Raw genomic sequence first — 17,054 nt, forward strand, 5'->3', positions numbered from 1 at the left:
TACCCTTGCATTTTCATTTTCCCTTATATCGAAATCACTTTCTCGATGTCGATTCAAATTAGTCGAACATAAGAAATTCAAGTTAATCAAATTTTAATACAATTATCGAGCCCGTAATAAGAAACCAAAAAACATAGAAAAAGAAGGTCAAGTGATATATAGTACATTTTTGTTTCTCTTTAAGCATCACTTCTTCTTCATTTGTTCTTTATTTTTTTTCAAAACAGAACTTCATCAGCCCGCAAAAACATTACAAAAAAAAACTCAAACTCCATTTTCTCTCTCTATATCTATACATACATGTATAGTTGTTTCTCTCTCCATATATCATCACTTTCTCTCACAATAAATCCAGGAAACTCAGACAACTACACTCCCTTTCACTTCATCAAGCATACCCACTTTCTAGTTTTCACTGTTTTTTTTTTCTTTTGCTTTGTTTTTCTGCAAGTGTAGAGATATAAATTTTGTATATATAGGTGGGGTAGTGGAGGTGGGTGGGTGGGAAATGAATCGAATGTGATGGGAGGAGGATTTTCGCAGCTGTTTCCATGTCTTGACCCGGCGGTGAACCGGGGTGAACCGGAGGTGATCTTCACCGGAAGTGAACCGCTTGATGAAACACTTGGTCATTCCTTCTGCTATGTGAGGTCGTCAGCCCGGTTTGTTTCTCCGACCAACTCAGATCGATTTGTTTCACCTTCTCAGTCACTCCGGTTTGATGAACCGGGGAGGAACAGACTGACCGGTTCGGCGGAAACCGGGTTCAGAGCGATTTCCGGTGCTTCTGTAAGTGCAAATACCTCTACTCCTAGAACTGTCCTCCAACTTGACAATATTTACGATGATGCCACTGGTAGTGATGGGAGTGTTGTGGGTTTTGCTTGTGGTGTAAAGGGTAGTGTTGTCAATGGGTTTGAAAGTACGTCGTCGTTTTGTGCTTTTCCTCTTCAACCGGTTCCTCGCGGCGGCGAACCATCCGGTCCAATGGAAAGAGCGTTTTTTATGTCCGGTCCAATTGAGCGAGGTGCTCTATCTGGACCGCTAGACGCTGCTGCTAGCTCCGATGGCGGCGGTGGAGTTCCCTTCTCAGCTCCATTAGGTGGAGCTTATGTAAAAAAGAGAAGGAAGAATGGCATTGCAGGAATTAGGAAGGCATTCTACCGGAGCTTCTCTGAGAAAAAGCGGCCTTGGGTAGTCCCGGTGAGAAACTTCATTGGGAGAAAGGAAATGACAGCTGCCGGAAACTGTACTCGTGATTCGGATGCAGGAAGTGATTCAAATGTTCAATGGGCATTGGGAAAAGCCGGTGAGGATCGTGTGCATGTGGTCGTATCGGAAGAGCATGGATGGCTCTTTGTTGGGATTTATGATGGTTTTAATGGCCCAGATGGACCTGAATTCTTGATGAGTCATCTGTACAAAGCAATGTACAAAGAATTAGAGGGTTTGTTTTGGGATAGTGAAGAAACTAGTAATCAGGAAGCAGAAAATGCAGGTTTAGAAAACGAAGTGATGATCACTGAGGACTCAAACGAACCAAATTCAAATCGAGAAGCTAACCCCACAAATAGGGGAGTAGAAGAAGGTGGAAATGAGGTTAATTTGGAACATCCAGATAAAGGGTCGGAAAAGAAGGTGACATTTCAATCAGGGGAAATAGTGGTTAGGAGGAGGAGATTGTGGGAATATTTAGCAGAAGCTGAGACAGAGGATGGTCTTGATCTTTCGGGTTCGGATAGATTTGCATTTTCAGTAGATGATGCGTTAAGTGTAAATAGTGCAGGTTCAGCAGTTAATAGGAGGTCGTTGTTGTTGTCGAAGTTGAAACACGGATTGCTAATTAAGCATAAAGAGAGTAAGAGGTTATTTCCATGGAAATTTGGATTGCAAGCTAAAGAGAAAGTTGAAGTAGGGGAGAATAGAGTAGAAGAAAGGACTAATAGAAGTGAACGGAGGCGTAAGGTAGGCCCGGTTGATCATGAGTTAGTTTTGAGAGCAATGTCAAGAGCTCTCGAATTCACTGAGCTCGCATACTTGGATATGACAGATAAAGTTCTTGATCGGTATCCTGAGCTTGCATTAATGGGTTCATGTTTGTTGGTTGCTCTGATGAGAGATGAAGATGTGTATGTAATGAATGTGGGAGATAGTCGTGCTATTGTGGCACAGTACGAGTCTGAGGAGGTTAGTTGTAGTTCAGAATCAAGAGGTCCATGTAACAGTGAGTTGGCCGTTGAGGGCATTGTTGAAGAACCCATAGTTGCCGGCGATGAGGAAAGTAGGGTGATGAATGATATACCTATTCAAGCTGCTAAGCTGACTACCTTGCAATTGTCTACTGATCACAGCACCAGCATTGAGGAAGTAAGAATCCTTTGTTTCTTTATTATTTGTCAATTGGTTGTTACTGGTGCTTCATCCTTATTTGAAGTTTGATAATTTAGTAAGAACTAAGAAGTATAACGCTTTTTCCAAGTACTAAATAAATATTTTTCTCAGTAAAAGTTATTAAACTTCAAGCTGATCAATTAATGTAACTTAAAAGCTGTTTCATTTATCTACTGGCCGGAAACACAATTTCCCTTGTGCTCAATACTGGCTTAACTGGTTAACATCATTGAATGTAGTAGGCTAAGCAATTTCATTAGAATATCATTTCTAGATAGGAACCTGAAGCAAAGAGATCTCAAAGTCAGTTGCTTGCTTTAGTTTTATGCAAAGCTATTTCATATTGTTGTTTGCCCAAGTAAAGGACTTGTGGTTAGTCGAGAACATGCCCTTGTCTATTGTTAAGTTATACCAAATCTTTTTCTGCCAGAGGAGTTGATCATTTTCATCTGATTGTCTTATTGGATAGTGAGTGTTCAACTAGACATTTACTTTGATGATTCCATGAACTTGGAGGCAATGCATCTGGTTTAGTACTCCTGCAAAACAAAGCTGAAAGTGAAAGAAGTAAAACAGTTTTGTTGCACATCTTCATTTTCATGTAACATTTACGAGAAGCTTTATGCGTCTTGTGTTTGATGGGCCTTCTTAATTGAGACCAATAAGTGCAAAATATCGTTTTATGAGTAATGACTCCAACTTGACTCTGCAAATACAAGTGGATCTTTTGCTCTTTTTGTGTAACTTGCCGCAGATAATAGTTGTAGTTCACTGGTCTGGCTAGTTGTCGAATAAACTACTTGCCGTAACACCTATTACCAATTACACCAGACCATTACTGTGGACCCCTTCACATGCGATGCACCACTCATAATTCTGAACAGTCTTAACCCTTACATAACCATTACCTTTGGCTGGATATTTTGAATTGGAACAGGAAGTGTTTGCGAGCATGAGCATCCAACTCTCATACAGCTAGTGAAGCTCTTTTGACATCAATTGGAGGAGATTTTTGGTTAATATCCTAGGTCCATCTGATGGTTTGCTCAATTTTGGTGTTTGCTCATTATGCACTGCATTTTGGCATTTCACTGGTACCTACATTCTTCCACTAGTACATGTACTTGGGTAATTCTGCTCTCAAGACTGAGATGTGAAAAAATCAATTAACTTTTTGCCTCAGCTTGGTTGCTGTTCGGAGCTGTTATGTCGGAAAAATAGACACAAGGCTTTGTGAAGGGGTAATGGGAGGGCAACAAGTAGCTTGATAAGAAAGATGAGCTGTTTTATCTTAAAAACAAAACAAGCCTTTGGCAGCGGTGAGTGGGAGAATAGCAAGTACTCTATCTGATATTTTTTCCCATCCGAGTAGAGGCTGGGAGAATAGCCAGTATTCTGTCTGACATTGTTTCCGTCCGATTGAAGTCTCCCGCTCCTAATGTTAATATAGTCAAAACCTAGGTTGTGCTTTGCCTTGCTTAAGTGTCACTTTAGTGTAGACAGCAAGGTACTAAGATGCGTGCCTCATTACACATGAGCTGTCTTCAAAAAGCAACACTGGACAGTAAATATACTCGGTAATCTTCTAGATAATTGTTAAAAAATGTTATGAATGTACTCCCTTATGTTATGTTTGGGTGTTGAAGAAAGAAACAAAAACTTTCGAAACTTTTGGCCTAAACAAGCCATTGATACTTGTGACGATAAATCATTTCATTTAGGGTAAAATGAAAAATTCAAAGTTAAAATTATTTCTAAATGAATAAAGCAGGTAATTTGAATTAATCTTACCTTTCATACTGAAACTTGTAACATATTTAATTGTCTATTGCTTGTTATATTTCTGTGTTTGTATTTTAATCAGTCAGGTTCTTAGACAGTTTGTTTCTTGTAACAATCTCCAGGAAGTTACTAGAATTAAGAATGAACACCCAGACGACAGCAACTGCATTGTTAATGATAGAGTGAAAGGTCGTCTAAAGGTCACTCGTGCTTTTGGAGCGGGCTTCCTTAAAAAGGTTTGTCATTTGCTTTTCTTTCTCCATCCTCGTTTGCAATCCCAAAGATCTCCAGATGTTGGATCAACTTGCACATTTACTTATTCAGATCCTTGTTTTATATTATAAGTTATGGCACCAGCAGACCTTCTTTTGGTCTATTTCCATCTTGTGCTATTACATAGTTGATATGCCAGATATACTGGCCTGTTTTTTTCTGATTCGATTAAATTTATCTATGGATGTCTGGAAGATGGGATGAGCAACTACTGTTTACCCTAGCAACTACTGTTTATTTCTGCCTATAGTTACTCTGAACATGCTAAGTTCGCCAGACATATACTTATTTGGGCGGCATCATGCTTTAAATAGTTGATGTAGTTCTTTGCATGCATAGCTTGTAGACTTATATTCTGTTTTGACATGCTTGTTTCCAGTCAGCCTAATCTTTTGAGATGTGCTAACGCAGCCTAAATTGAATGAGCCATTGCTAGAAATGTTTCGGAACGAATATATTGGGGATGCTCCTTATCTATCTTGTACACCTTCGCTGCGACATCATAAACTCTGTCCTAGAGATCAGTTTTTGGTGCTCTCCTCTGATGGCTTATACCAATATTTGAGCAATCAGGAGGTTGTTTGTCATGTTGAGAATTTCATGGAGAAATTTCCTGATGGGGATCCTGCTCAGCATCTGATTGAGGAGCTCTTATTCCGTGCAGCCAAGAAAGCTGGTACTTTTTCTTTCTAGTCTTTCTGTGGGGGATTTAAGGGGATTAAAGTTACTGTTGACTTTGGCTGCATACCCTGAGTTTTTTATGTGAAAAGTGTATTTAATTAATAGACTTGGTGTCATTGTTCTTTTATTTCTAATGTAGACCAATTTTGTATTTGGTACCTGAACATCTAGAAGCTGATGAATTACCTAGCAGTTTCCTTCTCATAAAAGCTGAAGCTTATTTCTCAATCCCAAATTAGAGATATGCTATGTGAATTCTTTGCATCTTTGTTGGCCCATTTCATTATTCTGAATATTTTTTGTTGTATGAATTGAAAAATTCCATGCTTAAAAGAACGTTAAAACGATCATATGCTGTTATCCTTCTCAAATACGACCTAACAATTGTTACTATGAAATAATTGTTACTACTAATGTTACCATTTTCAAAAAAACAACAACAATTGTTACTATGAAATAATATCACCACTGCTAGTTTATTTCTAGCAAAGAACAATTATTTGAGTTTTAGATATGCCATTTACAAAAGTTATGGCAATAAAAGGTTAGAAAAGCTTTGTAATCTGAACCATGAAGTAGAAATAGACTACTTGGTGTTAAAGTTTGTGGATTTCCAATTATATAAGTTTGTATCTTCCCCAAAAGTCCACGTAGATGCAAATCAGAATAATAGTTTTAGTGCTGCAGGACTGAGATCTTTAAATAATTGGGAAGTCTTGAACCTGCATCCTAGTGCCCAAGTCATGCGTTCCTAGTAATAGATACTTTTTTCCAAGGTTATATGTGGTGCTAGCACTGCAATGTTGTCTGTGCTACATACTTGGCTGCATCAATAAGTAGCCGAAGTTTTGATTGCTATATTGCTGTTTGTATTGGCTATACTGAAGTTGAAGAAGATGTGTACCTTCTTTTTTGGTCTCTTTATGTTTGACAGACATCCCCTCCCTCCACAAACAACCGGTCTGATTAAAAAACATTCCTTTTAAACAACTCGAGACAATTTCAGTGTTCTCCATACTGTGTCATGTGTTTCTGTACCAGTTCATTTTGTGTCTTTGTGGTTTAGGTAAAACTATGATAACAAAATCTTTTATTTACTGTTTATCTTATACGGGCCTCTTTAAATGATTTGTTTCAGTTGAGGTTAGGCAAACTACATGTTTTTAACTGAAGGTTAATTTTATCTGCAGGAATGGATTTACATGAATTACTGGACATCCCCCAAGGAGATCGTAGGAAGTACCACGATGATGTTACAGTTATGGTGGTATCTCTAGAAGGAAGAATTTGGAAGTCGTCTGGGAAGTACCTCTAATGTTACTCTTCCGGCGATCTATTCCATGTATAGTAATATGCAGCAATTTTGATCTCTTGCTCCAGTTATACCCTTGACAACAACCAGAACTAGTGCTAGATATACGACAAGGCTCGTGAACGTAGAAGTTTTGTAGTTGGGATTGCTCAGAACTGCTCCTAGAAAAGAAAGAAACTGGATCTTTTCATTTAGTTTCTTCTTAGATTTTGCATAGTAGATCTTTCATTCATTCAAGTTCTTTCTTTCTTTCTTTCTTTTTTCCCCTCCCATCTCATCTACCCTTTTAGAGCCAAACAAGTAATTTGTAATCTATAGGGTATAAATATTTATTTTGGAGGTGGATTTCCACCAATGTGGTTTACAGAGGAGAGAATTCTTGTTGAACCCTTGTGTAAAAAAGTCTTTACAGAATGGGGTAAAGGGAAAGGTACAACATTTCTTTTTATGCTGATTGCAGTCTCTATGATAGACTTACTCGCATCTGGTGTTTATATCAAACTAATGAATGTAGGTCATGTGTTTTTAGTACATATATAATGATGGTTAAGTGATGTGTTTTCACTTAATATTTTATTAGTTCAGATTAAATTTGCTTAGTTGGGTGAAACAAGTCATTTATCGTTGTTTTATTGTGTGACCATTTCATTTAAAAACTTTTATCAGAAAGAACACACTTTTATATAATTGTTATCTTAAAACGTCTTCACATGTGTGAGCTTGATTCTTTTCTCATGAGCCAAACATGAGAAAATTTATGATGACAATGTGTGATGAACATTTACTTGCTCCGATACAATTTTGAAGCTTGTGACCATCTCAACCTTCCTCAGTGCAAAATTAAAAAGCACCTCATCAGGAAACAAGTCATTGTACTTCCTATCAAACAATTCCACTGTCTTAAAAAAGATACAACTTTTGGTGCAGCCAATGGAGGTTTCAAATAAACATCACCATATTTATTTCTTCAATACTAAAAAGAATACATTACACTGAACAACTGCTTATATTCGTCTAGTAAAAGACGGGCTTTCATTCATTATCATTAGTGCAGCGTGAAACTAAGAAGAAAAAATGTGCCACATTTCAAAAAGGCTCACCGTGAAGGGCGTGAGGGATCTAGCAGTTCTCTAATGTGAGTTTCAACTTTCTTTCTAATCGAGGCATTTGGAAAACGGTCTACTACTTCAGCTGCAAACGAAAAGATCAGAGCTTTTCTGGCAGTTTCAGCATCAACACCCCGTGCCCTGAAGTAAAACAGTTGGTCCTCTTCGAGGTCACTGATTGCAGCACCATGGGAGCACTTGACATCATCAGCGATGATTTGGAGATTAGGTTTGACATTCACAGTTGCCCGAGGCTCCAAAAGGAGGCTTCGTGTAAGTTGTCCTGCATCTGTCTGCTGCGCATGTCTGCAACATCGTTTAAAATTACACACACAAATTTTAATCTTACAAACTAGATAAACAATAATCAAAACCATAGACAACATGTATGAACTCTCCCCTAAGTTTGCACTACATCTCTTATTGACAAACTTCCAATAGCTGGTGTCCCTAAACTGTGCTTGAGCAAGTCAAGGGAGGAAAGCTAGGTTGCTCGGACTCTTCAAAAATGCCACCAGGTGCACGTTTGAACTCCTCCAAAAGTATTGCATCTTTTGAGGATCAGAAACGGGTGCATGAGACAATTCTGGAGAGTCCGAGCAACATAGGAGGAAATAAGGTGAAGTTTCTCCTAAGTTTGCATTACATCTCTTATTGATAAGACAAAACTTCCAATAGTTGAACCACCAGCTTTTGTCTTCTTATTATTACCCAACTGAAAAAGGAATACATTGAAAAGGTCATTATAAGATGCTGGTCGGGTATGTCACATGGACCTTTTGACTATAGGATAATATCATACAGGTACTAATCATAGGTTCAGTTAGTATTTTTAAGAGAGCGTTATGAAGTACCAGTGTCTGCTAGACATGGGCAGAATAAGAAGAAAAAGTCTAGAAAAACGAGGGATTTGAGTACCATACCTAGCAAAAGACACCTCGTCTATCGACCACCGAAAAGCAAGAGTTGACTAGACTCTAGAGACTACTAACTTACACCTACGTCAAAGATGCAATATGTAACTTCTGTTCAATCTTGTACTATCTTAATAAGTTGCTTTAGTTTACTAGATTGCAGAGCAATAAACCAAGAAATGACTAGACTATACTAGAGCGATATAATAGTAAAAGTATTTTTAATCGAAGTAACATTGGGACCCTTCCAAGAAAAAGTTTCACCACATACATGTGCATACAACATTTTTTCTTAAGATTCGTAACCAATTTTAAAACAAAGACACACAAGCAAGCATGAGCTGGAACAGACTATGACGATATCTAGAACATGCTAACGAAACAATATGAGTACTTTTAAATGTTCAACACTGGTGATTTGCAGAATAACGAGGCACTAAAATAAACACCAAAGGTGAGATAGAATAACAATACCTATTGACTTGAACATTTCCATCAAAAACAGCCTGTCCAGACGAATGGGCCACAATGCACTTATGGATCTGCTGAGAGACACCTCGTGGATGATCTAGGACTAATTTACTGTGTAGATCTTGTGTTTGATCCGAGATACACATATGAAACGTCGATAACTCAGTAACAGTGTCTGGACCAACCTGCTGGATGTGAATATTGTGCCTGCTTAACTTTCCACCCGTGCTTACTTCTATATGCTCGTATTTGCTAGTTGATTCCTGAAAGTAATCAACTTGACTATGAAGCAAACTTAATTTGCCCAAAAGACAAATAAATAAAATAACTGAAAATATTACAGAAGTTCCTAACGAATTGCTTAAAGCTACTAATAAGATCCATCTCCTGGAACAGAAAAAGTATACTCTCCCTTCACGAACTCTGCTCATGGTGGGAAAGGTAACAATAAGCTACATACAATTAGAATCAAATAGAGAATAGACAATAAGCAGGGAGTGGTATTCATATTTCACAGCTCAAACAAAAATTGCTCTTAAAAAAATTACAGTATCACCAAGACTAGACGAGTTAATTATCAAGGTCCATAACAGCGTCATCTATATAATGACCACATCTCATGGATCTTCTGCATAATGCATACATAGAAAGGAACACAAAGCCATGCGGAAACAACTTGAGTTTGGTCCAAGAGTGAAGAAGGAATTGGTGCCATTTGATATTAATCTCTTAACAAGTATTTTCCTTTTCATGAAGTGCAGCCTGGTGGACTAAGTTCCTGCAAAATACATGGGGTGCCGGGAATGGCCGGACCACATTGCGTCTTATGTATGGAACCTTACATTGCACTTCTGCAAGAGACTGTTTCCCTGCTTGAACCCATGACCTCCTGGTCGCACAATGATAACTTTTACCATTGTGCCAAGGCTCCCCTTCATAGTCCAAGCATTGAATTTACACAGTCCCTATACCTCTTAACATGCATATTCTTTTCCAAGTGTTGTTTCCCTTCTTTTGCCTATAAGATTTCTTGGTGTAGAATGCTACTCAACCACTTAATGTAATCTCTCTCCTTTTTTGTTTTTGTTGCTTTTTGGTGGCAGCTAAATAAAGCAAGGAACAAAGCTACATCCAAATATGAACCCTGAAGAAGCTTGAGGAAAGCCTACAGAACCTTGAGTGTAAGGCTAAGGGGAAGAAGCACATTAACAAAACCCAACAGGATAGATTAAGAAACTTGACAAACCAGCTCAACTCAAATACATTAAAATTACATGGCCAAATAGAGAAACAACTTTCACAGCTTTCAGAGAGGACGAAGGGGCAGGAAGGAGCTTGTGCCGGTCTGCAACAGAAGGCTTACTTCAATCAAGTCATAGTCAGGTTATTCACACGTGATGATTGAGCTTTGTTCTATGAACTACAGATAATATGGTAAGGCTTTGCATATTATTCTGATTTTACTTTTACTTTTGTAATGGTTTCAGAGCTAGAGAACAAGATGAGGCAGCAACAGCAATTTGAGTCTGAAAGCCTCAACAATAAGGATCCTTGAATTGGCCGATACCACGTTTGTTTGCAGAAACTTTTATAAGTCACTTCAATATAGTGAATTCTCAAAGAGCTCATTGGATATTAACATTGCTATTCTACAAGTCTATTTGTTGTATGTACATAGAAGCAGGTAACGGATCTCAAGAATACGAAGTAAGAGTGAGAGGAAGTGTATGAGTTTCACTCCGACATCCGGTAATATAAGGTTCAACCTTGTATATGCTTGAGAACCTTATATTGCCGGATGTTGACCAAAACGTAGAGAATTTACGATCCCCAATCTTTTATATCATTGAGATATTCAGTTAATCACAAGTTTTCCACCAAAACTATAGGTGCATTGTACCAACTTTAGAAATTCTAAGAATTGCTTGAACATTCTCTTATGTCAAAGCCTAGATTCTTTTCTACTTTTCCTACATGAATAAACCATAGCGACCTGTATGTATTAGTTAAAATTGTCTTTCATGATGAAGCAAAGAAAACAATAACGACTTTTTAGTTTAGATACTTGCATAAAACTACAAAATAGATGAGATACTTAGACAGAAATACTCGAACAATGCGTGCTATCAAGGTCATTTTTAGTTAAAAAAGAAGAGCAAGTTTACCTGCTGAACCCAAGTCCACTTGATATGTGCAGCATTGAAAGATTGATTTTGGATGTAAGAATGGCTCACCTTTGCTCCTTCCCCAACGACCACTTCCATAACGGAATTCGTCCAGTAACATTTATCCGTATCTCCACCTACATACTCTTCAACTATACTAATCTCACCTCCCTTCTCTACCAACACCAACACCCTCGGGTTCGAAAAAGGCAAAGCTTTTGACTCTTTATCACTACCTTCAGCAGAAATGTACCTCAATAGCAATGGATTCTCAACCTTACACCCTTCTGGCACATACACTAGTACTACATCAGGGGTACCTACACCATTAAGTAACCAAAACAAATCCCCTTTAAAACTAAACTCATATTCAGACACCCTTTTCATTATAGCCTCAGAATCTACCCTCAACAGACTACCTACATAAACCCCACTAGGAAATTCATTCAACTGAGACAAAGAATCCATTACATAACCATCAACAATTGAAAGTGTAGGCAAAAAGGTATCTACAGAAACATCCAAAGAACTCAAAGATGGAATCTTTGGAGGTTGAATTGGTTCAATTCTTGAATTCTTGATAAAAGAAGTGTCAGTGAATCTAAAAGGCTCATCTTTACGAGATGGCCAAGGGGTTGACAAAAGGGTGTCTGAGGAACTGATTCTTAACTTCTGAAGTGGTGTAGAAGAGGTAGAAGGTAATGAATCTTCAAGTGTTTCAGCTATTTGGAGGACATATGGATCAGAAAGAGCTGAAATTGGGGTGAATTTAGGGGTAGTAAAGACACTAAATTTGGGATTCTTTTGTGTGATTCTTCTTGTTTTTGATAAAGAAGTTGATGACGCAGAAGGGTTTGTAGAGAAAGTTGGTGAAAGAGCAGAAAGTGCCATTGAAATTGGTGGTCTCTGTTAGGTTTCAAGAAAAGAGTTGATGAAGGTGAAACAGAAGAAGAAGAAGAAGATTTGGTGGCAATGACGAAAATAATTATTGGGCTTGAGGTTAATTTGGGGTTTTTCTTTTTGTCTCAACTAAATTGGGCCTATTCCGGGTCGGGTCACCATCGAAAGTCTCTTCGATTTTGAAATTCGGTGAATAACATTGTATGGATTACCCAGAAGGATGACTGAGTTAGTTGATTAGGTGATCAATCAAATGGGAAGTCTTGTTTCTGTTTGAACTTAATTGGGCCTATTACGGGTCGAACCACTCTATTGATGAAGGTTCCTTCTATTCATGTCACTCGGTGAATAACATTATATGAATTATCAAAAAGGGCGACCAAGTTGATTGATCAAGTGATCAATTAAATGGGAAGTATTAAGTTTCAAACACACTGCATATTTTCTGGATCAAGCTTATTACACATGCTTACTTAGATCTTACATGCTTTTTCGATTGATTTTATAATCGCATGAGATTTGCAGGCTATTTTATTAAAGTGTAAAGTAGCTTATGCACACTCAAAATATAGCGATTATGATTTCTGAAAATCTTGCATAAAGTAAAAAGACTATGAAAGAAAAATCTGAAAAAAATAACAAGTGCATTGTTATCTACTTCCTTGTGGGAACCATATAATATATGTTGTATTTTTATGATTTTTTATATGTTTATTTTTTTTATATTTTAAATTTTATAAAAATAATTCTGGCTCACGCTATCAATTTTGCATATTTAATATCACAAAATTCAGAGGATAATTTTTGTTATGTTATAATCACCTTTATTTTATAATAAATTGCAATATTCAATTTTTTAAAATATTATATTCTTACCATTGCACATTCTTATACATCTTTAATTTAAAATATACATTTTTTCATGTCTCACCTTGTTTTAAATTAACCTATAAAAAGAAGTCTGAAAAGTGTTTAAATCTGGATTACTCGAGTGGTAAATAAAAGTTGCTTCATAATTTAATTCTTTAAAAACAATGCTTATTTTTATTTATTTATTAAAAAAAAAGTTAAAGACAAGAAAATATTCTTAACTTGCAAACTACAGTTTTTTTGTGCTTGCCTTGTCAAGTTATATAAATTGTCATTTAAAAGTGTTTATATCGTTTGTCAAGTACCTACACCCTTGTTAATCCATTCATACACGAGACATATATATGTCGAAGGAAAAATAGTAAAACAATGTAATTTTATCACATTGACTATATGTCTATATTACATCATTCTATTTATGGGTACATATCAGACATCAAATGCAGGTGCGCTCAAGGAGCATCAAGCTTTTTGTTAAATTTTTAACACATGGTAATGAATTTAGAAGAAATGTCCACTTCACCTATTCAACATGGATATGCCAAGATAAATGAAGAATTAGTGTAACATAATCAACTATTAAAGTATTAATTATTACTAATCTTTGACTAATTGTTGCTCAAACTATCTAACGTGAATTTAACTATTGCAACTTTATATAAATTAAATGTAAATCATGAACTCCAAAACAGAGTTTTTTCCACTAAGTTTTGCACTTTGGTTACCACAAAAAAGTGTGAATAAGCACTTTTAGGGCATACCACAATGGGCCATAACACTTGACATCATTAATAATTAAACATAGTCAAAAGTGTTTTTGTCTATAGACAAAAAATATTTTGATATTTCTAAGTTTGATTAGTGATAAAAAATTACTCGTTATCTAATGCTACAGGAGAATGAAGATGGCAAATATATGAAAATATATGATGGTAGACAACAAATATCTAATAAAATAGTCGAGGTGGTCTAGAGGATATCTACAAACCTGATAGTAGCGAATGATAGCATACATCTAGTGAAATAATTAAAGTACACTAAACTAACTTGACAACAAATATCTAATAAAATAGTTGAGGTGATCTACGAGGTAGCCAGGTACATGCAGTCTTTAGCATATGTGTTGATGAACGATAGCATATACCTGGTGGCATAGTCAATGATGCACAAAAGTTGGCCTGGTAGCAATTACCTAGCCAAATAATCATAATGGCCAAGCATGTATCCGCAATCTCGATATATGTGTTGATGAACAATAACATATATCTAGTGAATTGATCGAGGTGCTTACGAGCTGGTCGGGTGGACGATAGCAGACACCTAGTGAACTATGCAAGAGGTCTAGCAGGTATGGTAGGCATGATACTTCATTTGTGGACAATATCAGATTTCTAGTGATCAAATAGTCGAGATGCACATATATGGTAGGCCCGATACTTGATTGGCGGACAATATTAGATATCTAGTGAAATAGTCGAGGTACACGCAACCCAATTCCTTGCCTACAAATAGGTGTGAACTGATTTTTAGTTTTGGTGGGGTCATTCTTGATGGAATTTTATTGTAACCTTTCGGTCTTCATATTCTTTAGACTTACAAATATTCTCCATAGCCTATAAAACCCCATAAATACTCAATCTTTTTTCTATTCTTCATATAAACTCCAAAATTAATAAGTATAGTGCATAGTAAAATACTCTTAATATTCATCAAATTTTACCACTTAAATTTTTTTCACAATTTTCTTGTGTCATTTCAAGGTTTTAATTTTTAATTCTTAGTATTAGTAAAATTAATGGTCACCAATTTCCAAGATTTTTTTTTTTGAAAACTTTCTTATGTCATTTTAATGTATTTTTTTCTCCAAGATTATGATTTATCACAATTCTTGAATTTAGTGTAGCTAAAAGTTTCTATTTTTGGATATTTCACATTTTCAATAGGTACAAAGGCACTTAGTTAAGTGGACACTAAAATTACATTTTTGGATCGCGTTATTTGAATTCCTGGCTTCACCACTGACCGTATTATAGTAATTAGTTTCCGATATTTTCTTGAGGAAATTAGTTCATGGCAGGGGCAACATTGCCTCCGGGTTTTCGATTTCATCCAACTGATGATGAATTAGTTGGATATTACTTGAAGAGGAAAACTGATGGACTTGAAATTGAATTGGAAGTTATTCCAGAAATAGACTTGTACAAATTTGATCCATGGGAACTTCCAGGTATTTACATTTTTTGTATATATATATATATATATATATATATATACATATTCATTTTTCTTGGTTCACGTGTATAGTAAAATGAATTTCACTTTTATATACATTGACGATATAATTATTTTAACTTGTTGTAACAGGTAACTTGCCTTATTTTCCAGTCAGGAATCTCACTCTAGTAGTTTTAGTTGTTTTTCACTTATATATATATGCGTGTTGAAAATACTAAGTTCAGTTGGACCTACAGAACATAGGCGCTCCATCCGCCTATATGACAAAATGTCCTTAAAAATTGCTTATTTGAAATTGGAACTTGGAATTTTGGCATCATCTGAAGGCAAATTTAGGATTTAAACTTGATTTTTTCGACGTTTAAGATTGTTTGTTAACACTAAACTCATAATACATTTGAAATTACGCGTTCAACATTGGATATTTAGTAGTTTTAACATATATATATAATATATCTATGTTTCGTGTCAAAAATACTGCATTCAGTTGAACCCTCTGATATCATGTCATGCAGAGAAATCGTTCCTGCCAAATCGCGATATGAAGTGGTTCTTCTGTCCTCGAGACAAGAAGTACTCGAATGGCTCACGAGCCAATCGAGCCACTAAGGCTGGATACTGGAAAGCAACTGGTAAAGACAGGAAAGTTGTCTGTCATGAGTCTGAAGTTGTTGGATATCGAAAGACATTAGTGTTCTATCGCGGAAGAGCTCCTCTCGGAGACAGAACAGATTGGATGATGCACGAGTATCGTCTCTGTGATGATGTTTCACAAGGCGCTACGAGTTTCCAGGTAGATTCAACAAACTCAATGTTCATTTTTAATTCAAGAAATTGATCATATTCTACTATTTGTTGTACTTGAGCCGAGGGTCTATTGGAAACAACCTCTCTACCTCCATGAGCTCCACGAGGTAGTGGTAAGGTCTGCGTACACTCTACTATCCCCAGACCTTACTTGTGAGATTTCACTGCATATGTAGTCGTTGTTTGATCATATTCTACTATTTGAATATGTTCAGGGGGCGTTTGCACTTTGTCATATCATCAAAAGAAACAATGTCTCATCGAAAACAAGTGATATTTCACTAGCAATCTCGAACAATCCTGTTGTTCTTACTGCTGAAACGTGCAACGATAGCAACTATTCGACTCCTATAACTTCTCCTTATGAATCTACAAACCTTAGGATGTCACATGATCATATGATTCTTGATTCTTCAATGGTATTGAAATGTTCCTTTTTGACCCTCCTCTGTATTTAACTCTGTTTCTTTTGAACTTCGTAATGATTCTGGTGGCTTCCTTCGTGTAGGAATGTCCTGGAGATGGAACTTATCTGCACTATGAGTTCCCAAGCGTGGCATCGTGGCAACCAAATGATCAAATTGAGGTCACATCAAGCTCAACTTCCCCGAATTTAAGAGGGGAAGTTGAACTTTCGGGTAATCTTAGTAGCTTTGGTTGTGTATCTCCCTACTTGATTCATGGAAGCTACACGGGGCTTTACGATAGTAGTGTTATGTCATATGAAGGTTGTGACCAAAAGAATTCATTCGAAAAAAACTGGTAAATGAAAGGGAAAGACTAATGTAAGCCTTTTCTGTTTGTAACTGCAGGAAATGAAGGTTGGAATCAAGCTAATTTGGGAGATTTTAACGGTTTATGGTCACACGAAGATAACTTTCAGTAACTGAATCAATGAGATTCAGTACTCTAATGTTATCTGAGACGACAGGTTTTTTATGTTCGTCTCAGAGACATTGGATTACAGCACCTCGAGTATAGTTTCCCCGATGTTCTACATTGTTGTCGTTGAAGTATGAGAAAACTAGCGATGATCCTATTAAATGATCACACGATTCTCTTTATGATCATGCTCAATGTATGGAATACCAAGCATCAAATGTAGCCAAAAAGGTAGTAGTCAGCTATTGAATAGTTCAAAACTATG

At 36.6% G+C, this 17,054-nt stretch overlaps 3 protein-coding genes across 3 annotated transcripts; 2 read left to right on the forward strand and 1 right to left on the reverse strand.

Moving 5' to 3' along the window:
* Nucleotides 1–223: 223 nt before the first annotated feature.
* LOC125841428 (protein phosphatase 2C 29-like) lies at nucleotides 224–6,802 on the forward strand. Its single transcript, XM_049520561.1, has 4 exons — nucleotides 224–2,367; nucleotides 4,296–4,409; nucleotides 4,858–5,122; nucleotides 6,318–6,802. Exons 1-4 carry the CDS (start codon nucleotides 523–525, stop codon nucleotides 6,440–6,442), a joined length of 2,349 nt encoding a protein of 782 aa, XP_049376518.1. The 5' UTR covers nucleotides 224–522; the 3' UTR covers nucleotides 6,443–6,802.
* Nucleotides 6,803–7,312: 510 nt separating this feature from the next.
* LOC125841659 (protein ABCI7, chloroplastic) lies at nucleotides 7,313–12,067 on the reverse strand. The gene is made up of 3 exons (XM_049520823.1): nucleotides 11,096–12,067; nucleotides 8,934–9,193; nucleotides 7,313–7,851 (listed from the first exon to the last, which is right to left on the reverse strand). The coding sequence occupies exons 1-3, from the start codon at nucleotides 11,984–11,986 to the stop codon at nucleotides 7,536–7,538; spliced, it is 1,467 nt and encodes a 488-aa protein (XP_049376780.1). The 5' UTR covers nucleotides 11,987–12,067; the 3' UTR covers nucleotides 7,313–7,535.
* A 2,868-nt stretch (nucleotides 12,068–14,935) lies between these two features.
* On the forward strand, nucleotides 14,936–16,793 carry LOC125841683 (NAC domain-containing protein 71-like). The gene is made up of 5 exons (XM_049520850.1): nucleotides 14,936–15,092; nucleotides 15,616–15,893; nucleotides 16,123–16,326; nucleotides 16,416–16,635; nucleotides 16,720–16,793. The coding sequence occupies exons 1-5, from the start codon at nucleotides 14,936–14,938 to the stop codon at nucleotides 16,791–16,793; spliced, it is 933 nt and encodes a 310-aa protein (XP_049376807.1).
* The last annotated feature ends 261 nt before the right edge of the window (nucleotides 16,794–17,054 follow it).

The sequence above is a fragment of the Solanum stenotomum genome, chromosome 10 (assembly GCF_019186545.1).
Source record: "Solanum stenotomum isolate F172 chromosome 10, ASM1918654v1, whole genome shotgun sequence".
Taxonomy (NCBI): domain Eukaryota; kingdom Viridiplantae; phylum Streptophyta; class Magnoliopsida; order Solanales; family Solanaceae; genus Solanum; species Solanum stenotomum.

What these genes read in the sequence shown, in the direction of transcription:
- LOC125841428 (XM_049520561.1), top strand. Translation starts at nt 523, where the DNA reads ATGGGAGGAGGATTTTCGCAGCTGTTTCCATGTCTTGACCCGGCGGTG. An exon ending in ACAGCACCAGCATTGAGGAA is followed by an intron (nt 2,368 to 4,295) that starts GTAAGAATCCTT and finishes AACAATCTCCAG; the next exon opens with GAAGTTACTAGAATTAAGAA. An exon ending in GAGCGGGCTTCCTTAAAAAG is followed by an intron (nt 4,410 to 4,857) that starts GTTTGTCATTTG and finishes GTGCTAACGCAG; the next exon opens with CCTAAATTGAATGAGCCATT.
- LOC125841659 (XM_049520823.1), bottom strand. Translation starts at nt 11,986, where the DNA reads ATGGCACTTTCTGCTCTTTCACCAACTTTCTCTACAAACCCTTCTGCG. An exon ending in AGTGGACTTGGGTTCAGCAG is followed by an intron (nt 9,194 to 11,095) that starts GTAAACTTGCTC and finishes GATTACTTTCAG; the next exon opens with GAATCAACTAGCAAATACGA. An exon ending in GGAAATGTTCAAGTCAATAG is followed by an intron (nt 7,852 to 8,933) that starts GTATTGTTATTC and finishes ACGATGTTGCAG; the next exon opens with ACATGCGCAGCAGACAGATG.
- LOC125841683 (XM_049520850.1), top strand. Translation starts at nt 14,936, where the DNA reads ATGGCAGGGGCAACATTGCCTCCGGGTTTTCGATTTCATCCAACTGAT. An exon ending in TGATTCTTGATTCTTCAATG is followed by an intron (nt 16,327 to 16,415) that starts GTATTGAAATGT and finishes TCCTTCGTGTAG; the next exon opens with GAATGTCCTGGAGATGGAAC. An exon ending in TAGTGTTATGTCATATGAAG is followed by an intron (nt 16,636 to 16,719) that starts GTTGTGACCAAA and finishes TTGTAACTGCAG; the next exon opens with GAAATGAAGGTTGGAATCAA.